This window comes from Microtus oregoni, unplaced genomic scaffold (assembly GCF_018167655.1).
Source record: "Microtus oregoni isolate MIOR12 unplaced genomic scaffold, Mior012 000012F_ref0000307, whole genome shotgun sequence".
Taxonomy (NCBI): Eukaryota; Metazoa; Chordata; class Mammalia; order Rodentia; family Cricetidae; genus Microtus; species Microtus oregoni.
In genome coordinates, this window is record NW_024543071.1 from 41,673,354 (window position 1) to 41,699,758 (window position 26,405).

At 46.1% G+C, this 26,405-nt stretch overlaps 1 protein-coding gene across 1 annotated transcript in view; it reads left to right on the forward strand.

Annotated features, from left to right (window-relative positions):
- Pcsk5 (proprotein convertase subtilisin/kexin type 5) overlaps window positions 1-26,405 on the forward strand; it is a 429,292-nt gene that overhangs the window by 387,458 nt on the left and 15,429 nt on the right. Inside the window, exons 26-34 of the mRNA XM_041661614.1 lie at window positions 368-504; window positions 1,860-2,063; window positions 6,446-6,526; window positions 9,037-9,120; window positions 11,805-12,000; window positions 14,014-14,231; window positions 17,927-18,163; window positions 20,072-20,299; window positions 23,242-23,419. Of these exons, the coding sequence (XP_041517548.1) occupies window positions 368-504; window positions 1,860-2,063; window positions 6,446-6,526; window positions 9,037-9,120; window positions 11,805-12,000; window positions 14,014-14,231; window positions 17,927-18,163; window positions 20,072-20,299; window positions 23,242-23,419 (1,563 nt within the window). The remainder of the gene's footprint in view (window positions 1-367; window positions 505-1,859; window positions 2,064-6,445; window positions 6,527-9,036; window positions 9,121-11,804; window positions 12,001-14,013; window positions 14,232-17,926; window positions 18,164-20,071; window positions 20,300-23,241; window positions 23,420-26,405) is intronic.

The window sequence follows — 26,405 nt, forward strand, 5'->3', positions numbered from 1 at the left end:
ACTGGAGGCTTGAACATTGTTTCCTCTATGTAGACATTAAAAATAAGTAATGGCTTCCCTGTGGGATTTGTCTACAGATTTGAATGAACTGATACTTAACAACTAGCCCTAAATAAATCGGTCTCAGTGACCCTCTCCTCCCCAACCTCCTCCCAGCTCTCCTGATAACGGGACCCTCAGCGCTCCAGAGGAGGTAGCAAATGGCTTGGTTTGATTGGGCAGGACAGGCCAAGTGCAGGTCTCTGCCCTTGACAACCAATCGCCTGTTCACCACACTACAGATAAATGAGCGTGAGGGAATCAGATCGTGGTGATTACTAGCACAACACCAGTTCATCTCATGGAAACACGGCATCATTTTCTCTAGGTTTGAGCGGCGTTGTTATAAAGTCTGTCCTGAAAAGACCTTCAGTGCCGAATGGGAGTGCAGAGCCTGTGGCCCCAACTGTGGCAACTGCAACCAGCATGAGTGCTATTGGTGTGAGGAGGGCTTCTTTCTCTCAGGTAAGCTAGACAACGGTGACCCCCTGGGGACCCAGCAGGCCATCACTGCAACAGAAGTCCTCCTGTGAGGATTTCAGGGTCTCTGTGTGCTGGCCCCTAGGGTCCATGGAGGAACTGTAATATTTGAAAATGAACATCAGCCTGAACCAGTTCTGCCTGCAGTTCATATTGAAGTGTGGTTCATATTTCACTAATTAATCACAAGGATCTCCAAGTTGATGTTGAATAGGAAAAGCAGATACCACTATGGGGAGGAGACCTGAAAACAAATGTTTTAGAACTGAAGTCACCTGGGCTATTCTATTTGGAGTTACAGCCATTTGCTTAAAGCAAAAACTTCATGTTTTTGATAAAAGTCATGTTACAGACTCATGTACACCATATAATTGAACAAGCTCCATTGTCTTGGGTTTTGGTGAACTCATTGATGTTGCTGGAAATAGATAGTTGGGGAAGACTTTTACGGAGCCTTCCAACCAGGAACTGGACAACCCCGTGAGCTTGAGGACTGAGCGTGGAGAATACTACAGACAGCACTCAATGAGTGGGCAGCTCACATTCTCTCCCTCTCTGCCCCATCCTTCTGTGTGTACACAGTTGTGCATGAACATGTGTGTGGTATGTTTGTGGATGTCAGAGGACAACCTTGAGTTGCCTCCATCTTTCATTTGAGACAGGTACTCTCATTGGCCTGGAACTTTGCCATGTAGGCTAGATTAACTGGCCAGTGAACTTCCAAGGGTCTATCTGTCTCAAAGAGGAGAGATGCCTCTCCCCCATCTCTCCATCACTAGGATTACAGGGGGTCCCACCATACCCAGGGTACCCAACTTAAATGTAAGTTTTAGGGATCCAAACTCAGGCCCTCATGCTTGCAAGACAACCACGTTACGGCCTGAGCCATCTCTCAGCCCCTCAGCAGCTCCTCCCTCCTCTCTATTTCTGAGACAAGGTCTATCTATGCAATTCTGGCTGTCCTGGAACTTGCTAGGTAGACCAGGCTGGCCTCAACCTCCCAGAAATCCTCCTGCCTTTGCATCCCAAGTGATAGGATTAAAGGCGTGTGCCTCAAGAGTTCTCTTCATAGGCTCATTTTATGTGTAGTTTATTAAGGCTCGGAGGTGTTAAATCTTCATTCAAAGTTCCTTGCCCTTAACTGAGGGCAAATTCATATTTAAATTAAAAAGAGAAAAAGAGTATTGCGTTTATTAGAACATAGTCTTTGACTGAGATAACCTAAAGCCATCTTGATTTGCACACATGCAAAAAAAAAAATGTCCTGAAAGTCCTTCAATAGCACCAGAAGCCCAGCTGACCAGAGACCCTTCTTCATGCCCCTCCCCCATCTTCCAAAGGTGGCAGCTGTGTGCAGGATTGTGGCCCTGGCTTCTACGGAGACCAAGAGTTGGGAGAGTGTCAGCCCTGCCACCGAGCCTGTGAGACTTGTACCGGCTTGGGCTACAACCAATGCAGCAGCTGTCAAGAAGGATTGCAGCTGTGGCACGGGGCGTGTGTCTGGCGCACAGGGCCCCAAGAGGGGGAAGGCAAGTTCCGGAACGGTACGTACCTGGCAGAGGGAGGCCCAGGGCATTCTCTGCTTCCTCCCTCTTCAGCACTGTTTCTGAGAGAAGGGTTTTGAGGGAGAATCACGATTGCTCCAAGACCCTCAAGTCTCAGGGTGTCCGTGGATGTTTCTTTTCCATACCTGCTCTCAAATAATTACTCAGAGGTTTAATATTAATTACGAATGTTTGGCTGATAGTATGTTTGGCTGATAGCTCAGGTTTATTACTGGCTAACTCTTACACTTAAATTAACTCCTTTTTATCTATACTTTGCCACGTGGCTTAGTACCTTTTCTCTGTCTGGAGTGCCCATCTTGCTCTGTGACTCTCTGATTCCACACTTTTCATTCTTGTATCTTGTTTGATTTTCCCACCTAGCTTTATCCTGCCTTGTTATGGGCCAATCACCGTCTTTATTGACCAATGAGAGAAATACAAATTCACAGTGTGCAGAAGGTCTATTTTACAGAATCTGGGAGTTTGTGGGACACAAAGGTAGGAAGCTGAAGTAGGCATGTGGCCAGCAAGAGCAAAGCAGAGGGCAAGATGTGAATGATCTAGAGATAAGAGGCCCAGGACCATGGGCAGTGGCCTACCTCCCATCTTCTCAAAGGTTTCACAACAGTTTCTATCATGTGATGGATCTCTACAATAAAGGAAACCTTCAACCCCAGGGCAGCCTTTTCAGTGACCCTGACACACTGGAGCTGATGCTAAGCAGGCTAGCTTCCTGGAGAGCTGGCACTGGCCTTCTGAAAGCTGCCTTCCCTGTCTGGGGTGGAGGCCTACTGTGCATGGGGCCCTGGGTCTGATCCTCAGCATGGCTGGGTGGGGAGGGGTGCTGCACTCTGCAGGTGCATATGGGAAAGATTTGGTCTTCAAGAAGGCGTGAGGGACTGGTATTCATCCCTCTCTGCATTTTTAGACTTGGCCTCTCCACCTCTGCAACCCCACTATGGGCTTCCTTTGAGGCAATTATAATCTTTCTATGACATCCCCATGTTGGAGAAGGCTAAAAACCCAAGTCCTTTTTATGGGGGTGGGCAGTCTGACTCACATTCAGCTACGCTATGAAAAATAAAGGTGCTTCCAAATTTCTGGGGAAGAGCCCACTCCGTACAGTGACAGTGGCAGCTGTAGGAGGCCACACTGGACAAGGAGGAAGGTCCCTCCTGGGGACAGGTGTCATAGCTGCTGTCCACTATGACACTTCTGCACATCTGGTTTTCCTAAGACAACATCCAAAGGCCAGAGCACCCTAGGCTGTTTCCGACACAGGGCTAAGAAGAAAGTTACTCAATCCAGATTGGGATATCTTCTGTGAATTATAGCTGAACCAAAATGCTGAAAACGAGTCGGTCTGGCATTTGGGCTTTAAGAGGTAGAAGAAGCCAAGAAGGAAACAGTCTGGCGCTGCGCTTCTTGCCCTGAACATCTGTATTTTATCTGGCGTCCAGATGATGAAAAGGTGCAGGGAGCCAAGAGAGTCAGAGCCGACTCGATTCCCCCAATGATTACATGTCTCTTCAACTGGACTACGCATTTTGCAAGCAAAAATCAGACTTTGATTGTTCCCCTTTGTGGGAGCACCACACCCAGGCTTCCTTCTCCCCCCAGCCCCCTGTGATCACAATGTGATGTTTTTGCAATGAGAAAGGTTTTATTTTCTTTGGGGGCCTCCCACCAATAAGGGAATCTGGGAGCAGATGAGAATGTTTCTTGCGGCTGGACAAAAGCAATGAAGTCCATGACCTAACTGCACTTTCCATTTCTGTGATCTATGAAATCAGACATGCAAAGCATTAACAGAGAGTTGCTGGAAAGCGTTTGCTCACTAAGCAAGGTGAAGCCGCGGCGGCGGCGCACCCTCCCCACACAGCTGCAGTACCGAGTGGGTAGTGAATGGGGAACGCATCCCACTAACAGTGGGGAGGCTTGGCGCCAGTGCCTACATCTCTCCTGCCTTCTTCCCCTAAAAACAAGGTCAGGAGTGTAATAAGAGAGTGGAGCATTCCAGAGAGCAAGCACTAATTAGCTACACCTCTCAGATGATGAGGAACAGATTTCAGTCATCCTAGGTCAACCTCGAGGAAGCCTGGAACAAGTCACAGGGTGTTGACGAGAGAATGGAGCGGCCTAGGTGTTACCAGCCGGGTTTTCAGCCTTGTCATTGGGACTTTTTAAAAAAAAAACAGACTCAGATGCAGGTAGAATGCTAGAACAGCCTGAGCTTCAGCTCACTCCAACAGAAACAGCACAGCCATGATGGGATCCGAAGGTCACACTCGGAGAGTGCTACAGAGGTCTCTGTGTGCTTGGGGAAGTGACCTTGAGACTGAATGACACTGCGTTCCCTCTTTTCTTAGCCCTGTGGCTAATCAGAAGGACAATAATGAGAGTGAGGAAGAGCCACCACCATTCTTTGTCAACTCTCCCCAGAATGAGTTCCCCTCTCCCCAGAGCCCAAGGGTGGAGAACTCACCAAGGCCTGCCAGGCAAGTCCTGCAGCCAAGACCCTTGAGTTTCAAGAATGGCAGCTTTACTATGTTTTCCAGCCACTAAAAAAGTCCCAGGAAGGCCCTGGGCCCCACTTACTAACACTGTGATGATGTCCTGGGCCAATGTTGCTAAATGACAGGGATCCTTCTGAATAGGTGACGGCATGTCACCACGTCCAGGGGCAGTGAGACATCAGCTCCCGGAGACAGCTTTACCGGACCTGGGGACGGGAACAGTTTCCCGGTCGCTGTTAAAGCATTTTGTTCTTCTGAAGCATTTTTCCCCTCCGGTGTCTCAGAAAGTTCCAGCAAACATGCATGAGTGGCCCGGCCCACCTATTTCCCTCATTGATTAGAACCAGGTCCTAGCAGGCTCTAATTACAGATTGCTAGCAAGGACTAATCTACAAAGCGCGGCTTGGTGAGCAAACGTTTATCTTTGACCACATCCTAGCCACTCACCACTAGCTGTCCTTTTGATCTTCATTCCTAAACTCTGGGAAATACTGGAGTCTGGGACTCTGTGGGAGGAAAGTCAACCTCTTTGTGGGAGATAAATGCTGTGTGATAGTAACTGCGGGTAACTTTGAAGATGCCACAAATTCCTAGAAGGGATTCGTCCATCTCTGTGTGTGCTTGCCTCATCTAGGAAGGATGGTGGCATTTTTAGCGACTTAACCAATAGGAAAGTTGAATGTAAAGAGCACACACCCTGTAGGATAATCAAACCTTTGGCCCAGTGCTACAAGGGACAGTTGTACTGGCTTGCTCTGGCTGTTATGCATCCAGGAACTGTGTGTTGCCAGGCCATTGCCCGCCTAAAATTAGCTATGGCAGACATGTTTCCATCACCAAAATTGGCAACGCTGCAAATCAGCATTGTCTCCCCAACCGAGCTCCACTTTGATCTCTCTCAAATGACTTTCAAATTGAAATTAATTGCTCAAGAGCCTCTCTAGTGGACATGAGCTTTCATGATGGACAGACCTGGAAACTTCCAGTGTGGCTTAACGGGAGAACAGTTGCCTCCTGTGCATGAGGCCCTGAGTTGGATCCCAGCACTGCAAATGGATAGCAGAAAGAAAAAAAAAAAACACACAGTAAGAACAGTAGCTCTAGAAACTGAGAGCCCTGCGTTCAAATCCTGGCCTGGCTGTTCACTGTAGCATAACCCTGAGTGCATTCTTCCTCCTCTGTGAGCCTCAGTTCTCTCGACTGTAAAATGAGAGCATGAAACCACTACATCATCCTCTCGAACCCGAGAAAACTTAACATCCCACAAAACATTAGGGGTCCTGTTTCCTGACCCTTTGTCCCGACCAAAACACCGGTTCACAACAGGGTCACAAAAGAAAACAATTGGCGGGAGGTTGAGGGACATCGAAGAATAGTATTGGTCTAGAAAAAAAAATAGTCCCAGAGAGCAGGCATCCACAGACCAGCCAGGACCCCTCACAATCAGAATCCTGACTGGCCACAAGTGCATCCCCTCAAAGATGTGCCTGTAGCTTCATTACAATAAGAACCACAATGGATGTGTGGGGCCAAGCAATCTGCAAATGTAACAAAAAATGAAATAGGATTCATACAAATACATATGCAAAGGATTCTGAAAAGATGCCTTCAAAGGCTGTGGCAAGAGGAAGCATCTCTTGTATGGAGAGTGTTGAATGGCTCATGCAGGCTCAGTATCCTACACGCAGAGGGTGCGAATGACTGCATCCCAAAAGTCCTTCCACCGTCCACATCTCAGGGGGGGGGATCTGTGTGTGAAGAATCCACAGCAGACATCTCTGGGAGGTGGGGGCATAGGGGAAGCTTATCTTCTTCCTAGTTCTTCTATCGCTAAAACAAACACTTTATTTTTTTAATAAAAAGAAGCTGTTCCCACTGAAAACCCATCTATGGTGAAGAACCTGCTGCAGGAGCAACGAAGGTGGAAAGTTCAAGTCAAAAGAGGTAACAGGGAAATAGGGAGGAGATGGTCACCACCCCACAGCCATCTCCAGAAAGCAAGCCCAGCAGTCAGAAGGCCAGGACAATGGGGATACGGAAGTCATGACAGAGGAGACAGGAGGGCCATAAGAAGGCAGTGGACAACTTGGGAAATCTGTGTGATCCAGTGGCAGAGGATCCTGTCACATCTAAGGCCATTCTCGATGCACTGAGGACTGTGTCTGGGAAAGACCGTCAAAGAGCCATATGGCTGGATGGGAGCTCGGCCACAGGGAACTACCTAGCAACCACGAGCCCCTGGGCTCCATCACCAGGCTCCATCCCTGCAAATCTTTAATAGGCTAAAGAAGCAACATAGGCCTTCTTGGACACTAAGGTGTCCTTTAAAATAGCAAAGACTGGAAAACTAAATGGCTATAATAAAAGAAATGAAGGCTGGCACATCCATAGAGGAAAATATTACAGAGCTGTCAAAAGGAACGAGAGGTTCCTCATTTATCAGCAAGGCCTGCTCTTCAAAAGATGAGTTTAAAAAGCAGAAAGGCGAGTCAAGCATGATGGAGCACGTCTGTCAGCCAAGTACTTACGAGGCTGGGGTGGGAGACTCACAAGTTCAGGGACAGCCTAGGCTACATAGCAGGACCCTGTCACAAAAAAAGAAAAAAAACACACAAATAAAAACAAAACCTGTAGTGCAAAGTGATGCACAATGTGAATAGATTCAGTATGCAGATATAGAACCATACAACTATAAATTATTTTCTATGAGAATAAGAAGGCCCTGGTTTTTTACAGTTGCCTGCGGCTAAGAGGTACAACTTAATTGGCTGAAGAGATTTCTTTCCTTTTCCTTTTTTTTTTTCCCTCTTTTTCATCAGTGTTAGCAAGGTTAGAATTTCTGGAGTGGGATTAAAAATGTGAACCATGAATAAAGTTACAACTTACTCGGTCTGACTGGCTAACCTACTGGATGCTGTGGTCTAATTACTGTGAACTGCTTGTTCAGCGCTCCCTCTGCTGGACATGAGAGAACATTGCAGAATTCTATACCAAGTTTATGCAGTGAAAACAGCAAAATTGCCAGAATGTTAAATTTATATAATTACAAATATGTATGTGTGGATAGCTATTGAATTTCACAAATATATGAAAAAATAAATCCCATATCCTTGTGAATAAAACCCTTCGGTATAGAATGAGAAAGTCCACCGAAAATCAGCCTGTGGCCAGATACAGCGTAGTTTTTGCAGGGCTCAGGGATGACTGGCACTCTGAGCATCCCAGCCTATGGCTGCCCTCCTTCGGCCTCTCCTTATGGTCACAGGTTGTCTCCAGGTGAAACAGGTGGAAAGGCCTCGGGAGCAGTGATGTGACTGCTTGTGTGGCTGGCTCTACATACGCATGCGTCATGGGTGTATATGCATGTTATGGTGTGCGTTACATGTGCATACTGCACACATGGATCAACATAGTCATATCTCTCTGCCCTGTCTGCACTCCACCCTGGTCTCCTCCGCAACAACGCTGAGAGGCTTTGTAATCACAAGAAACACCGAACACACCAGGCCCGCCCCTGGTTCCTGTCCCAGTGTGGATTAAGAAAATAAAAGAGAAATTATAGCAGCCTCAGAAATGGTGTGGAAGAATGAAGGAAGAAAAGGAAAGGGAGAAGGTGAAGGTCTGTTACTCAGTCGCTGTGCTAAACCCCTCACACACTGTCTCCGTGAGCCCTGTGTTGAGTAAGGACCTCACTCACTGTCTCACCGAGCAGTAAGGAAGGACTAAAGTAAGGACTTCACACACCAGCAGCATTAAACAAGACACACACTGCCTCCCTGAGGTTCACAGTTCTACGAGGGAGGAACCATTTTCTGTCATTTTGGAGACTCTGAGACTTTGATTACTGTATTCATGGTTATCCTACCCATAAGCTGTCCAGCTGGGTTGGCAGACATGAGTAGAGGGCCATCTACCAGGCTCCTAGAAGGAGAAGAGGGTAAAGGAGAGAGGAAGGGGTCAGGGCCATTACAATCAGAGAAGGTAGACTTCCCTGTGGGTTGTACACTGGGAAGATCTCCCTGTGCCCTGAGTGGGGTGGATGAGGTTGCCCTGTGTATATGAAAAACTGTCCCACGAGCTTTCTGAGGTGGCTTTCTGGAAAAGCTTTCTTGCAGATGCTCTCAGAGGGAGAATACAAACACACAAACATATGGACACACAGACATTCGCCTACATGGTCCAAACATGTGAAAGCAGCATGATTTGTTAGCTCATAGTATGACGACTGTCCTGTAAGCCATAACTTTTCTGTCATTGAGCGGTTACAAGGGAAATCTTGATAATGTTTCCAAGGCAAGAATTTGAGAAAATAATGAATAAATTCTACAGGGTGGTAGCCAGTAGTTAGCTAGCATAAAATTGAAAAGAACGAGGACTGAGTTACAGTGAGGCCTCTTCCACTACTGTGACAGTTTGCGATGAGGCCGAGTCTGACTTCTTCCTTGCCCAAACAGATGCCACAAAGCAATATCAACCTTGCCATTCTTCCTGTAAGACCTGCGCTGGATCTGAAACTCTCTGCACTTCCTGTCCTGCAGGTCAGTGTGGAGGGGGAGGCGATGGGATCTGAACCCGCACACCGTCATCACGCCTGCACGCTGATGGAGGTTTGTGTTCAGGTGCACAGTACTGATCTACTCTCATAGTATCCTCCCGGGGGAGGCACACAACAAGCCAGCAACGAAAACGTTCCTTCTGGGACAAAGAAATGCTTCTTACTCCAAAAGCATGGTGCAGCCTCGGGTTGATTTGGCCACAGAATTTTCTGGAATCTGGGGGTACTTTACAGTTTCTTGTTCTTTTATCTAAGACGAGGATAAGTATGAAGATGAACACACTGCGGCTTCCCTCATCATTGAGTCTACACTTGGTGCCGGGAGGGGAAGGGAAGGGGCAACAGAACAGCCCATTTCCTGGATCTTACCGTTTTATAGAAACCCCGGGCATAGATAACTTCCTCAGGATAGATTGCCTATGTAGTGTTATGCTCCCATAAAAATTATCTTTAAGGGCTGGAGAGATGACCCAGTGCAGTGGATAAGAACATACACTGCTCATTGCTGTCTGGGTGCTCTGGGATTGTGAATTGTAGGCTGGATTTCTTTGCTTTATGTCTAAAAACCACTTATGAGTGAGTAGATATTTGTTTTTCTGAGTCTGGGTTACCTCATTCAATATGATGTTTTCTAGATCCATCCATTTGCCTCCAAATTTCAAGATGTCATTTTTTTCTGCTGTATAGTACTCCATTGTGTAAATGTACCACATTTTCCTTATCCATTCTTCACTCGAGGGGCATTTAAGTTGTTGCCAGAGAAAAATGTATAGCTCAATAAAATCAATTAAAAAAAAAGAACACATACTGTTCTTGCAGAGAACCCAAGCTCAGTTCCCAGCATCTACCTTCATGGGCACCTGCACTCATACACACTGACACACAGGCACACATAGACATAGTTAAAAATAAAATTAAAAGTGCATCTTTAAAAATTAGCATAAGATCCATATATAAATGTGTAATGTTATTAATACTGTCAACCCCTTATTCTTTAGCTATGGGTTCCAGTAAAGTCTATGGCTATCTGAAACCACAGTAGAACCAAGTCTTATGTGTACTGTTTTCCTATACATACTTCCCATGATAAACTTGAATTTACAAATCAGACACAATAAATGAATAACAACAATCAATAATAAAATGGAGAATCATTTTATTATATGTACACTGTAATAAAGGTTTTTATAGCTTCAAGACCTTTCCCTCTACAGTTTTGACTTGGTATTCCGAATCTGGGCTGGCCTCTAGCAGCTGAGACTTGGCTAACGCCCTGAATCAGGGGCTGTTGTTGTGAGATCTGACATGAGGCAGCATTGAAAATGGTAGATGCAGCAAGGCTGGAAATATGAGCAACCACATCCAGAAACGGAAACAAGATGCTTTAGAATTTTAGTTGAGATGGTTTTAAATTTTGTTATTATTATTTTTACATGATTGATGTATTTATTTATTTATTGAAACCATCTTACTGTGTAGCTCTGGTTAGCTTGAAACTTACTATGTAGAGAAGGCTGACTTCAAACTCACAGAGATCTGCATATCTCTGCCTCCCAAGTGCATATGCCACCACACATCTGACCCTATTTTTTTATCCTTACATCATTTGTTAATTTTGTAGGGTGTGTGTGTGGTGTGCACCAGTACACGTGCTCTCGTGTGGAGGCTAGAGGTCAAACTGTTGTTCTTCAAGATGGCTTTCCAAGTTGGTGTTTTGTTTCTGACAGGTGTCCCACTGGCCTGGGGCTCACCAGTTCAGCTGAGCTAGTTGCCTGGCCAACGAGCACAGCATCTTCCCTTCCCTATGTCCCTAGTCCTGGGATTGCAAGCACTCACCACTGCACCCAGCTTTTTATGTGGGTTCTGGGGTTCAAACTCGTATTCTTACCTTTGCATTTTACTGAGCTCTCCCTAACCTCCTAATTAAAAAAAAAGATTACATTTATGTATTTCCGAGTGTGGGTATGAACATGCCACAGCACATATGTGGGGGTCAGAGGAACTTGCAGGAGTCGGTTCTCCCCTTCCACTGTGTAGTTTCCAGGCCTTAAGCTCCATTAATAAGGTTTGACAGCAATGGCCCAAATTTGCCTTTTAGAATAACAATAATGTCCTTTCTGATAAGCACACATGAAAACAGAGTGTGGGTTGAAGGGGAGGATTCTGGAAATTTCACTGCCATGCCAGTCACACCTGTCACAGATTGGGTGGAAGGAAAGGGGGTCCCAAGGAGCAGTTCGCATGTGACGGCCTAGATGACAGGGCTCATCAGCAGGACAAAGGGAAGCCCTGTGGTGAGCAGTATCTAATGTCAGACTGTATAAAAGAAGCAGGGCAAAGCCCCCTGTGGCTGATCTTCTTCCCAAAGACCTAACGAATCTAAAGGACTAATAAAAATAAGTAAATAGATAGATAGATAAATATTTTTACAAGCCTGAAATGGTGTTCCAAATACCTGAACTTTGAAAAAGCAAAAAGAAGAAAGAAAGAGAGAGAGAGAGAGAGAGAGAGAGAGAGAGGGAGGGAGGGAGGAAGGAAGGAAGGAAGGAAGGAAGGAAGGAAGGAAGAAAAGACACCGCTGTTCTGGGTGTCAGTCCTCTGGATGACATTTGCGCTAGCAGGAGTAGCCATGACAACTGTCCTTTGCCCTTGTGCCCTGATTTTCAGGTACATACCTGTGGCTGCAGACCTGTGTTCCCTCCTGTCCCCAAGGCACGTGGCCATCGCTCAGGAGCGGCAGCTGCGAGAGCTGTGCTGAAGACTGTGCCTCCTGCACTGGGGCTGACCTTTGCCAGAAGTGCCTAAGTCAGCCGGACAACCTTCTGCTCCTCCATGAGGGCCGCTGCTACCACAGTTGCCCGGAGTAAGTGTCTCCCTCCCTTTGTGCTCCTTCTCATTCTCCACAGCACCTCAGAGAGGCTCCTTCCTCTCCCTAGAACGCTCTCTGCACAGCCAGAGCACCCACTAAATGTTATTTGTTGACTGTGGCCTCACTGTGGGCCCACAGAAGCTAAAGCGCACCTAAGGCCAGACACCCACTTCTCCCTGTGACTTGTCAACACCTGGATTCATATTTCTGTGACAGCGGCCTTGTGGCCAGCATTGCACAACAGTGGGGGATATTTTCAGAGAGGTGTCAGCAGGCAGTCTCATCCCCGGGTGAGTGGCACACCGTTCTTACACAAGCCTGGGTAGAGTAGCCACCTACACACAGCGTCCGTGATGTGGGCTGTCACACATGAGGCTCCTCGCTGACCAAAACATGTTTGTGTGGGGCCTGACTATTCTTTTCCCACCTTGTACCGACAACTGAATTTTCTCGGTTCTCTTCTGCTTCCCAAATGCAGAGTCGTGGCACGAGCCTCTTCTAAACTTCCAAGTGAATGAGTTATGAATTACAAATAGTGTTAGTAGCTACTTATGTTTGATTGCTATGCTTTTGTAGGCCCCTCTAATTTAGAATTCCTTTAGTCTCCTAAAGTCACCTGTGGGGAAGAGAACAGCAGACCAGAAATAACAAGTTTAGCAAGACGTAACAAAATTTGGGTCAAAATGGCAATTCTCCCACTTGAAGCCTCACACTGGTGACTGGTGACTTTGGCTTCACCAGAAACCCCCTTTTTCCACTTGTTCTTGTTCCTTGCTTGGCTGCCTTTCCTGGCTGGCCTGGAAGAGTTGCAGACTGCATTGTCTACCTCGGCTACCAGCATTACCTCCCCACTCAGTCACCAGCAGCTTAGGGGTGACTGTCCCTTCCCTTTCCCTCCCTCCTTCCCTCAGATTTCCTTCCAACGCCATCATCCAGGTATATCACTTTCTAAAGCCATCTCTAACAAGAAGGGTAAAGAGCTGTCATCTGCTCTTACCTCTTATCCAAGGCCTCTTAGTAATGTCTAAAACTATATAGTACCAAGGCAGTGGTGACACATGCCTTTAATCCCAGCACTCAGGAGGCAGAGGCAGGCAGGTCTCTGTGAGTTCGAGGCCAGCCTGGTCAATATAGTGAGTTCCAGAACAGCCAAGGCTACATATTGAAAAACCTGTCAACAACAATAATAATAAATACCAGTACTTTCTGCACAAACAAGAGTACCTTAGTTCAATCCCCAGCACCCACATAAATACCAGGAGCTGTGATGCACTCCTATGGTCTTGGTACTGAGGAAGTAGAGACAGGAGGATCCCCATAGCCCTCCAGTCAGCCAATCTATTAAAAGTGATAAACCCCAGATTCAGAAAGAGAGATCCTGTCTCAAAAATAAGGTGAGGAATGATAGAGGAAGGCTCCAATGTCAATCACTGGCTTCTACACATACACGCACGGGTGTATACACAAGAACACAGACTACTACAGTACACCCCACACAAATAAAATATAAGAACAGAAACATATTCCTAGATCCCGTAAATGATAGACACCAATGGCTGTTTCCATAGTCAGGCCTGGTTTGAAATCTCTATTAATGTCTCCTCCTCCTCCTCCTCCTCCTCCTCCTCCTCCTCCTCCTCCTCCTTCTTCTTCTCTCTCTCTCTCTCTCTCTCTCTCTCTCTCTCTCTCTCTGTGTGTGTGTGTGTGTGTGTGTGAATTAGAATATTTTCCTATTTTCCATTGTAAAATAAAGCTCTAACAGAGAAAAAAGAAAATGACAATTTGGGGATAAATAGGAAATCAGACAAATGAAAAAGTTTTAGACAAATTCAATTACTTTAAAAGTTCCCGAGGAAGCCCACCTCTTCCATTTTATTTCCCTCGGTGAGCCTTGTGGGTTCGTTTTGACGGACAGGAGCAGCAGCCTTTCCTTTTTGTCTGAGTCTCCTGTCAGCAGCTGACATTCATCTCTAATTGGCCTAATTGCAGTCTCCCTCCTTTTCCTAGGGGCTTCTACGCACAAGAGGGGATCTGTGAACACTGCAGTTCCCCGTGCAGAACGTGCGAGGGAAATGCTACCAACTGTCACTCTTGTGAAGGAGACTTTGTCCTAGACCACGGGGTATGCTTGAAAACTTGCCCTGAAAAGCATGTGGCCGTGGAAGGTGTCTGCAAACACTGCCCTGAAAATTGCCAGGACTGCATCCACGAGGAAACCTGCAAAGGTACCTGGAAGCATCCTGAGGAAAAGCACATTCTCTCCCGCACAAAGAAACACATGAACGAAACTAAGAGAACCCACGAAGGCAATCTCTTCTCACAAAAAGGTTGTGCTGTGACCCAAGCTGGTCTAGCAGGCACACCCAGCAGGAAACCTGATAGGTTTTTCTCCTAATGTAGGAGTGCTGTGTCTTTCCCCTATTGACTGGGGTTCGACCCCCAGTCTTACACAGTTGGCTAGTTTTAAAAGAATTTCTGGGGGGCCGGGCGGTGGTGGTGCACGTCTTTAATCCCAGCACTGGGGAGGCAGAGGCAGATGGATCTCTGTGAGTTCGAGACCAGCCTGGTCTACAAGAGCTAGTTCCAGGACAGGCTCCAAAACCACAGAGAAACCCTGTCTCGAAAAACAAAAAAAAAAAAAAAAAAAAAAAAAAAAAAAAAAAAAAAAAGAATTTCTGGGGGAAAAAAAAGGAAAGCAGTGGGACAAGTGGTCTGGACCACCAAGTCTGAGGAATGTGGAAGAGGCATGGGGCAGCTCTTCACAAACAAAAGCTTTACTAGGTGGAGAAGATGAAAAGATTTGAATTCCTTTGCACAAAAGTTTTACAAGATGAGCGAGATTTAAGGCATATTGGCCCTTGACAGACAAATCATCTTTGATAGAAAGCTAACAAACAAACAAAAAACATTCTCAGGGTCCCAAAGGGATCCTGGCCCTGAGGAATCACTGGCTAGGGCCCCTATCTGAGAACAGAAAGAATCAATCTCCACCTTCAGTGAAACTCGCCACCTGCTGGCCTATCATTGAGCAAGCAGAGGATGAGATAAGCTTCATCCCTTGGGACTCTGAGCTAAAGACAAACAAGCGTTCCTCCCAATGTCCTCAACTCTCACCTCAAAGGGAATCAGAGACGTTCATTCTGGGGACAGATATGAATGACCAAGGCCTAGGAGCAAAGATCCAGGTTACCCTACTTGCCATGTTTCAGTGTGACACGGTTCGTATGTTTTCCAAATCAGAGCAGAAGGAAGTCCTGAATCAAGGCTCTTTTAAAAGCTCTGGTGGTGGGGCTGGAGAGATGGCTCAGCGGTTAAGAGCATTGCCGGCTCTTCCAAAGGTCCTGAGTTCAATTCCCAGCAACCACATGGTGGCTCACAACCATCTGTAATAAGGTCTGATGCCCTCTTCTGGCCTTTGGCATACACACAGATAGACTATTGTATACATAACAAATAATAATAAAAAGAACCAAAAAAAAAAAAAAAAAAAAAGCTCTGGCGGTAACAGCCGGTAGCAACATGAGGACATCTCTGCTATAGGCTTCATGTACTACCTGATGACAGCTGTGGCTTCAGGCTCTGTAGAGCTAATGGTCCGTTAAATTAACACATCCCAAGAGAATTTACCTGACCGTCACAGGTCCAACACAGAGGTGGTCAAGGAATGGCTAAGGAGCTAAAGAAAGCCCAAGATAATTTGATTCTGGATCTACAACATTCCAACACTCCACAAGAGTGCAGTCCTAACCAGTCAGCCAGCCTTTTAGAACACAGCTGTTTTGTTTTGTTTGTTTGCTTGTTTGTTTCTGAGAGCTCCAGTTCCTAACCCAGAACACTGAGTTACAGATAAGATCTCCAAACCCCACTGAGAGTCAAGGTCTTATAGAAGAGACTGATCCGTCTCAAATATAAAAACAAAAATCACAGAGGTGATTAGCGAAAGAGTTATAAAGATATGGGAAAAAAAGGTGGTGGAGCAATAGGTAACGACGGCACCCCTCCTAAAGACATCTTCTACCTGTGATCCCACATCATGGAAAGAGATCAGTTTTACATCATATCCTCCAAGTCATGTGTCTACAGTGTGTGGTGTCTTCAGCAGTAGAGTCTAACTTCCAACTTCTGGGAGGCAACAATAGGCTATACGGCACTAGGGAGTCTCTTAGACAACCCTGGAACCTGAAAGGGGATTTCCCTTGCCTGGGATTTTTGTTAGTCAATAATTCTTGAGGGGAGCATTATCCTTCAGTGTCATAGACCTGCACACACACACACACACACACACACACACACACACACACACACACACAGAGAGAGAGAGAGAGAGAGAGAGAGAGAGAAATAGGCTCTCCTATTACTGTATTCTGTAGTGTCTATGTAAAGGAAAGCTTATAAAATAATGTTTCCCTAAGGCTTTCTCAAGCAACCTTAGTGGTATTTATCTTTCTCTCTCCTCTCTCTCTAAATTACCTCCCCTCCCTCCCACAAGTTCAGACCTCCACCCTCATTTTCCCCTTGCATAGCACCTGCTTCCTTCTAGACCCTTCTCTAGAGCTCCTTCTCCTCTGTACCACCATGACTCTCTCTAAACTTCCTGGCTTCTGCAGCTCCTTTGGGTCACATGCTGACATCTAAAGATACAGACAAAGGACACACAAACATGAAAGAACATGCAGTATTTGTCTTTCTGGGTCTGGTGCATCTTGCTCAGTATCATCGTTTCTGCTTCTATCCATTTACCTGCAAATTTCATGATTGAATTTTTTTGTATCTCAATAGTATTCCAGTGTGTCATTATCTAGTCATCGGGTGACAGACATTTAGTCTGTTTCCACGTCCTGTGGAAAGGACTACTGTGAAGGGAGCAGCAGTGAGCCTGGCTGAGCAAGAACCTGAGTAGGATAGTGAGTCCTTTGGTCATACACCAAGGAGTCATATAGCTGGGTCACATGCTAGGTCTGCTTTTAGCTTTTTGAGAATTCTCCACCTTGATTTTCATCGAGGCTGTACCAGCTTTCCATCCTGCCAACAGCGGGTTAGGCGTCTCCTTTCCCTGCATCTTCGCCAGCGTCTGTTGTCAGCTGTTGTCTTGATCTTGGATGAAATCTCTCTAATACTAGTAATAAGTAATACTAATTTGCATCTCCCGTTGGCCAAAGATGTGGAAGACTTTAAAGAATTCTCTGTTCGGATCTATAGCCCATTTTCTTAATTAGATCATTTGTTTTCTTGATTTTTTTTCCACTCTTTTGAGTGCTTAGTATGTTCTGGATGTTAATCCTGTCAGATGTACAGCTATCAAAGATTCTCCTCTACTCTGTGGGCTTCCTCCTCATGCAGCTGATTGCTTCCTCGGGTGTACAGAAGCATTTTAGTTTTATGAGGTCCCACTTGTCAGCTGTTGGCTTTAATTCCTGGGCGAATGAAGTTCCATTCCGAAAGTCCTTTGAACCTATACACTGTACCGTACAGTCAGCTTTCTTCTAGCGGTCCCAGGGTTTCCACTCTCACACTGAGGTCTTTGGTCCATGTGGAACTGATTTGTGTGCAGGGTGATGAGTATGGGTCTAGTTTCATTCTGCTGTCTGTGGACAGCTATTGTTCCCAGGTCTTTGAACAATGACTCCATCATTCCGACCCTCACTATTTCCCACAGCACTAAAACTTTTTGCACCTGGAAGGTGCAGGCCACGTCAGCACACAAATCCAAAATCATATAATCAGGCCACCATGTGTGGGTTTACTCCCAAGCCAGGGATTTTTAGATATTGGGGATGTATCCTGGCTGGTTGGGGAAGGGCAAATGTTATCCTAGGTCAAGAGGCTCAGAGAGCTGAGAAATGAGCTAGCCCACCACAAGAGCCATGCATTCTTCTCAGCAGTCCCTGGGGGATAACCTGCTACTTCCTTCTTTCCTCAGAATGCATGCCGAACTTCTTCCTGCACGATGACACATGCCGTCCCTCCTGTCCCAAGCACTTTTATCCTGACTTGGGCCAGTGTGTCTCCTGCCATAAAAACTGTCTGGAGTGCAATGGCCCCAAGGAAGATGACTGTGTGGGCTGCACTGATTCTTCCAAGGTTCTCTACAATGGGCTGTGTCTGGACGTGTGCCCCGAGGGAACCTACAAAGACGAGGGGACTGACAAATGCGAAGGTAAGGACTTCCGGTTTGCAGGACCAAGCAAGGGATGCTCAAAACACGCTCTTGGGCCTCAGGAAGATCCAGTCACAGTTCTCAAATCACTTTTATCCTTTCTGCTCAAAGAAGTCAAATTTGAACACAGGTTCTTTTTTGTCATTGTTTTCTTTGGGGCGTGGGGTGTTGAGACAGGGTTTTTCTGTGTCCTGGCTGTCCTGGAACTTGCTCTGTAGACAAGGCTGGCCTCGAACTCACAGAAATCTGCTGCCCTCTGCTGCCCTAGTGCTGGGATGAAAGATGTGTGTCACCACAGCCCTGGCAAAAGTTTATTTTTCAAATGCACCATTCATAAGCTTTGAGAATGTGAGTCCTGCTAGTTACGGATCACACGGCCCGACTAATGGCACATGCCCATAGAAAAGGGTTCTCCATGTAAAGTTTCCAAGAGCTGATGAACTTCTAAAGGGTGCTCTAAGCTGATGTTTCTTCTTGAGGGTTCAAATCACCAATGAGTTCACACACTTAAAAGATCCCACGGAGGCCTTCCTACCTGCCCGTCAGCTCCCTTCCCTCTCCTCTCCTCACCGCCCTCCTTCCCCTCAGCACTTTCTATCCCAGGCCCCATTCATCTCCCATTTGGCTCTTCTGCCACTACACAGCCCAGAAGGGAACTGCTGGACCTGGGGAGCAACATAGTGTGAAAGCCCTTGCCTAGTGTGTCCCAGAGCCTGCAAGGGACTCTTAGTACTGCATGAAACAATAAAACAAGAAAGGAGAGGGGGTCTGTAGTTCCTTGGGCCCCCTTATTTTTCAACTGGGCATTAATCTTCCTTAATCTCTTTCTAGTAACCAGGAAACAGAAAACATAGATTGTCCATTATGAGAGGACTTCTCGAAGAAGAGAGGAAAGCACCCTAGGAGACAGGCTTTTCTAAAGCAGGGAGTAGCTTACCACCTTTCCTGAGTCCTGGGGCTGAACTGGCAAGAGCTTTTGTTAAGGGTCTTGATTCCCATCCGGGTCTATCTCCTGCAACATCTGGATGGAATCCCATTGTGCTGGCTGTCAATGTGCCCTCTTCTTGCCCAGTCCCCCAAGAGTTGTGGTTACAAGTATGTGCCACCACACCTGGCTGGTTCTATTCTCTTCTGGATGAGTGACTTGGCGTCTTTGGTCCCAATCTGGTGCAGAGAGAATGAGATGATAATAGTGACAGGAAAACCATGCATCTCTCCATCCGGGGAAACTGGGGGGTGGGAGAGAGCTTCTGTGTGCTGTGTGCTGCTCCAGAGAGAAGGCCTGCCCTTACAGAGCTCATGGTCTATTCCAAGAGGAAGATGCTAAGGACACCAAGTCAAGAGAAAAGGGAGACAGCAAAGGAAGGGTAGGAAGAGGGGCCAGCAGGAACTGAAATCTGAGAGATTTTATGGAAGATACCAAGAAAAGGAGGGAGCAATGACTGTAGGAAGAAACCTGCACATGTCTGCAAGAACAGGATTCCAAGTAGAGGTGATGATGGGTACTGGAACCTCTAAGGGTCAACTGTTCTTCATTGATTGTCCCACACATCTGCCAAGTAAGTGCCTATTGTACGCAGGTCTTCTCACACCAGCACTGTGCCTTTGTAATGAACACCAAAGAGGCCTTTGCCACTGGGCACTTATACTACATTCCAGTAACTGCTTAGTGACTAGCTAGAGGTATTCTAGGAGATGTGGGAAAGACCGTGGCAATGGGGACTTTGATAGAGGAAAGGCCACATACTGTTGTGTGACCTTGCTCATAGTGTTGAGCGACCAAGTCCCCATACCCTTGGGCACAAAGCCCTAGAAGTCTCCAGGAGAACGGTATTCATTTCTTAAAGGGGTGTCCCTGCCTTAACCATCTCTCACCCCCCTCTGCCTGGCTGCCTGCCATACCCACAGATTGCCCCGAATTCTGCTGGATCTGCTCATCAGAATGGACCTGCCTGGCTTGTCAGGAAGGCCTGACGATCGTGAATGAGGTCTGCACAGCGCCCAAGGAGTGCGCAGCTGTTGAGTACTGGGATGAGGGCACTCACAGGTGCCAGCCATGTCACAGGAAGTGCTCCCGCTGCTCGGGGCCTGCCGAGGACCAGTGCTATACCTGCCCTAGAGAGACTCTTCTTCTCAGTGAGTTACACCATACATCAAGGCCGGCTGTGCCAACTCTCTCCACATGAGCCTGCAGGGTGTGATGTTGGTGCCCCGTGGCCGTTAACTTCTTCCTGTCCTTCGCTTATTTTTCTTTACATTTCTTTCATGTTTCTTAAACCTACAGAAAACAGACAAGATGGGATGGTCCAAGGAACACACTGCCCTTTGCCCACTTCACCCACTGCTAACCTTCATCTTCCCCATCCCCATGCACTTGCTAATCCACAATCTACCTTCACTTTGAAACACTGAAGGGGAAGCTAGACACGTTTGAGTCCCTTTCCCCGTGAACATTTTGGTCTATGTTTCCTAGCACAGAGACAATCCCTTTCATTACACAGGACATTGTCAGCACGAATAAATTTGCATTGACACAGTGAGTGATGGCTGAGCGGTTTAGAGCACTTGTTCTTGCGGAAGACTCAGGTCTGGTTCCCAGTGTCTGCAGTGACTACAATCATTGAAACTCCACTGCCAGGGGATCTGACGCCTCTTCTGACTTCTGTGGGTTCGGGCACAAATGATGTACCTATACCAATATGCAGACAAAACAGTAATACACATAAAACAAATAAGTCTAGAATGTTTTAACTCTACTGTTCATAATAAATGGTCCCAGCTCCCTTTAGGACAGGGTTTGGGATAAGGTCTACATGCATTTGCCTTTCGGATCTTGTAGCCTCCTTCATCTGGGACACAATTTGCTTTTATGCTATTTTATGCTGTGGACCCTTTACAAGAATTCAATCCCTATTCTTTCTTTTGAGTTGGCAAGTGGCTCCCTCATGACTAGATGGTGGGTGTACTTTCTCAGGCAAAAGAGGTAGCTTATATCCTCTGAGAGCCATGTCTGGAGTAGTGTGAGATCCACCTGCCTCTTGTCAGTGGTATTCATGTAGATCCTCTCCTCGAGATGATTCCATTTCTCCACTGACTCCCCGGTACTGAGTGGTCTGTGCACAGACACCTTGAACATGCAGCTGTCCCACTCTTTCTCATAGTTGCCTCTGGATTCAGTATTTGCTGATGAAGTCATCGTTTTGACTAGGTGTGATGGCACATGCCTCTAATCCCAGTACTGGAGATGCTGAGACAGGAGAATCTCAAGTTCAAAGCCACTATGGGCTACACGTAGCAAGACCCTGTATCCAAAAAGTGGAAAAGCAGGACATAGTGGCCTATGCCTGTAATCCCATCACGCAGGAGGTGAAGTCAGGAAGACAAGGAGTTTAAGAGTAGCCTGAGCTTTATAGGAAGTTTGAGGACAGCCTATATAAGACACTGTCTCAAAAACAGTCAATCAATTAATCAATGAGTTAATTTATTAAAAAGAGGTGAATGCATGGAAGCCCACAAAATATTGGCATTATTTTCCCAGTCGGTAGACTAGACCTCCAAGGGAAATAATCACAGTAAAAATAGGTGGCCAGCTTCCTGCTCTTGGTGAGAGAGCATCAGGAAGGCCATGCTGGTCCCTCTCAATAGATGACCCTTGGAAACACCAGTCTTCTTTGCCTATTTTAGGTCGGTGAACTTCCTTTCTCAAAGTTATTCCTCTTAAAAATAGCCCTCTAAGTGGATCTCTCACACAATCTCACCCACTAGGACATTCTCTTCCAATAACGGCCAATCTAGCATCACCTTAGATACCTTCTTGCAGAAAGGAAGACATTCATTAGAGAAGGTCTTCCCTTAATCTGGGGATGTAAATGGATTAGGGTTACATCTAGATACAGAGACTGCCCTCAAAGACTGGGCATGGGATTTGCCCTGGCCTGATCCCCTCACACTCTCTCCTTCCTGCCCCATACCACCAGAAACAGGCTGCTTAAAAACAAGAAAGCTTTTGGAAGACTGTGATAGACTAATTATGCTCTCCTTGAAGGTGTCACGCCATAATCTCTCAGTCCTTCAATTATATATTTTATATGGTAAAGGAGGCTGTGTAGCTGGGCTTAATGAAAGATCTTGGCAGAGAGATATTGGTTTTAACAGATGAGACCAATGTAATCACAAGAGTCTGATAAGAACAGAATTGATTGGAGGTATATGTTGATGAAATCAGAAGGACAAGGAGGATATTACCCTCAGAAGAGAAGGAGCTCCTGAGCTCATGAACACAGACACCCTCTAAAAGCAAACAGGGGAAAACCAGACACCCCACAGCCTCTAAAAGGAATGTAGCTCTGTACACTCATTTTAGATTTCTGGCCTCTGGAGTAGTGAGACGATCCATTTCTGTTTGAAAGCCACAAAGTATAGGCGGAATTTTCTGTCTAGACTGTCAATCAATTCTGTCCCACCAACCGCTCCGCGAATAACCACACAGAGACTTATTATTAATTATAAATTCTCAGCCAATAGCTCAGGCTTCTCTTAAACCAGCTCATACAGCTTAAATTAACTCATTTCCATTAACCTATGTCCTTCACCAAGGCTCATTTACCTTATCTATGTACTTCCTATGTTGCTTCTTTAAGGCTCAAGACTCCTCCAACTCTGCCCCCCCTTCTTCCCAGCATCCTCTCTGCCCTCAGTTCTCCAAAACCTCTATGGTTAATTTTGGTCAGATAGTAGTTAGCGCTGCCCTCTGACTAAAACCAACTTGATTGTCAGTCTCAGGAGTATCAGAATGCAATCAAAACATCACACAACAACAAATTTCATGGTCAGTGTTATAGCAACAGTAGAAAACGAAAGCAGAGGTACCCAACCACCCTCAACGGCCATAGCCCCAGCCTGCACTTCCCGTTCTGCCTGTCGTGGCCTGTCCATGCTGACCTCTATCATCACTGATATCAGTCAGCCCACAGGACCTCATCTCTCCTTTCATGTGATGCCTCCTTGCCCAAAAAAAGGATTGTGGAAGCCACAGGTCAGGCTTTCTGTCAAGACGGATTCTTTTCCTTCTTCAACAGACACAACCTGTGTTAAAAGCTGCCCAGAAGGCTACCACACTGACAAGGACAGCGGCCGGTGTGTGCCCTGCCACAACTCCTGCAGGACCTGTGAAGGACCCCACAGCATGCAATGCCACTCCTGCCGACCTGGCTGGTTCCAGCTGGGCAAAGAGTGCTTGCTGCAATGTAGGGATGGGTAAGAACCTTCTCATTCTGTAGTCACTCCAGGTGGCAAGCCTTTTGCCAATGAGGAGAGGAGGGCTCAGAACACACAGAGCCACGGGAAAGCCGCCCTGCCTGTAGGGAACAAATATGAGTCAGGCTGTAATAAAGGACAAGAAAAGAGAGAAACTGTGTCCTAGTGAGAGAACTCACTAAATCAGGTGGTCCTGTCTCCTCGGGGCCTGGCCTCACTGACAATCCATAGATACACGCGGTCTCAATGCAGAGCGGTTCCTCCCCCCTCAGAATGACCCAACATGCATTAGTAGCGGTTCTTTTTCTTCAGTTTTAGGGTCTTGTGTGATTCGGGGATAATATGCAAAACCTAAGCAGTGCAGCTGGGACACTGATCATACAGGGGGAGCAATTCAGGTACCATCGCCATTTACACGCGTGGATTCTGTATCCTGCCAGACCTCCACAAATAGCCAGCTCCACAATGCACAGTCTTGGCTCTAAACCTTGATGCTAATATGAAATGCTGATATAAAAGCAGCTTGTGAATAAGAGCTTGATTGTTTTCCTGCTAAGAACACTGTTGGTGTGTATATTAGGTTTGACTACACGCACTCTGGGAAGAAGGCTCGGTGGGGCCTCAGGATTCCACACACCCCCAAATACACACACACTTTCCCAATTAGTAATCCGGGGCCCAGAGAGGTTCCAGACCCAAATCGAAGGACCTTCCCCGAATGATTTCACCCCAAAGGGTACCTTTCTTCAGCCCTAAGTGATATCTGCATGTCTCATGTATTTTGGTGCTGTATATTGGCTCATGTTCCTGCATATCTCATTTGTTCCCACATAGTCCACACAGGTTGGGTAAGAGCACCTTGTATGTCTGGATACGCTGAGTTAAGCCCATGCTTTATACTTCAAAGGCTTATCCTTGTCCCGGCATCTTCTCATGGAAAAGTTCCTGGAAGTAAAACATCTCTTATTTTTCATGTGTGCCACCTCACACGCAATCCAGAGGCACTTCTTCAGATCTGGGGCAAGAACTAGCCATATGCATTAATGTGACCTGGTCCTGCCAGCAAGGATCATGGAGATGCGGATGTGAGCCACACCACCTCTGTCCGTGTCCTTACCATCTCAATCTGATCCAGAGGGTATCTGCTCCCCTTCAGCACGTACTGCTGTGTTAGACTGGGAGTTGGCAGATAAGCCTTTTCACACCATCTCCTGTTTGACCCTAAGCAAATTCTCTAAATGTTCTAAGCCATGTGTTTCGGATCTATGCTATTTGGAGTGGCAATACAAATTCAGAAAGTGTGCCGCGAGAAGTAATTTAAAAACCCACAACTAACACAAACATACACTGTTTAGAGAGTTCTAGTCTCTAGAATAACAACTTTCTCGAGTCTAATCACAGTGCTAGTAATAGCCCCGTGTTACAAATGAGGAATATGAGGCCCAGAGATATTCAGTGACCCACCCAAGGGCACACAGCTCATTAGGTGGTACTGCTGGGAACCGAAACCACACTTGTTCCAGAGCCTACATCCCAACCACCACAGTGGTCTCTTGTTTTCATGTTCAATGGGATGAAGTGTTTCTGAAGTCACTAGGGCATCATCAGGCACACAGCAGAGCTTATCAAATGGCTGTTAGTGTTAGCATATTGACTCTCCAAAAATCTTTTCAAATGCCTTTACATTTATTTTATAAAGACAAACATCAATCATGTGACCCTGTATTTAAAAAAAATTTAAATTGAAAAATTGGAAGATATATTAAGAGGTACATTTTAAATTGCCTTTTGAGCTGGATGTTGTGGTACATGCTTGCGGTCATTGCCACAGTCCCACCACAGCCTGGGATCGGGTCCTGGGGTGGGGAAGGGGTGTAGGTGAGAAAAAAATGATGTCCAACCACCAGATGAGTTTCACACAAGTTGCCAGCCCTGAATAGCTCTAGCCATTTTTATTTATATATAAAAAGCAATCATGTTAGCATACTAACAGACAAGTTTTTTCCACCCTTCAACGTTAACCTTCAGCAAAAACAAATATGTCAAAAAAAAATTTTTCCCAACTTTTACATCAAAGTATCTTTAAACCAGAAACAAGACTGACCGTTTTGCTAGCTTGACCAAACATCAAGCCAGGTACATTCTGTCTTTACAAAACTAAAAGGTGATTGATATAGACGCACATTTTCAAGAACAACAATCTTGTTCAAAACATATTTACAGAAACAGGGTTAATCTGCCCTATCCTGTAAACACTGAATCGGGACAGCTCCCAGGGTCTGAAGTGACACCTGGCATCCCCAGACAAGAAAGCCGAGAATTATCAACTCCCCAAGAATTCTAGGGGAAAATATTCAAGAAAAAAAATGGGGTTTCCAGAAATGATCACGTCTGTCCCATTGACAAAATGATACTATAACCACCAAGAGAATCACTACCATTACGACAGAAAAGAGGGCATGCAGGTCACAAGGTTCCAGCAGTACTCTGCACTGTCCCAAAGTAGACTGATTCTGGCTGAGTGAGACTGTCCCCATGGACTTTTGCCTCATCTGGAGACCTGTTAGACAAGCATACATACACTGGTCCAAAATAGTCCTCATGACTATTTTGACAAGTCACAACAATTGAAGGGCTGAGGCAAGGTATTTGCTATGCATTTGAGGAGCGCTACAAGAGTTAAAATCCAGTCTGACTATACATGGGAGATTCAGTATATTCAGAAGGACGGTGGTGGTGGTGATGATGATGATGGCGATGATGATGATGATGATGATGGTGGTGATGACGATGGTGGTGATGATGATGATGGCAATGATGATGATGATGATGGTGGTGGTGATGACGATGGTGGTGATGATGATGATGGCAATGATGATGATGATGATGATGATGATGATGATGATGGTGGTGATGACGATGGCGATGATGATGATGACAATGACAATAATAATGACTATGACGATGATAATGATGACAACAATGA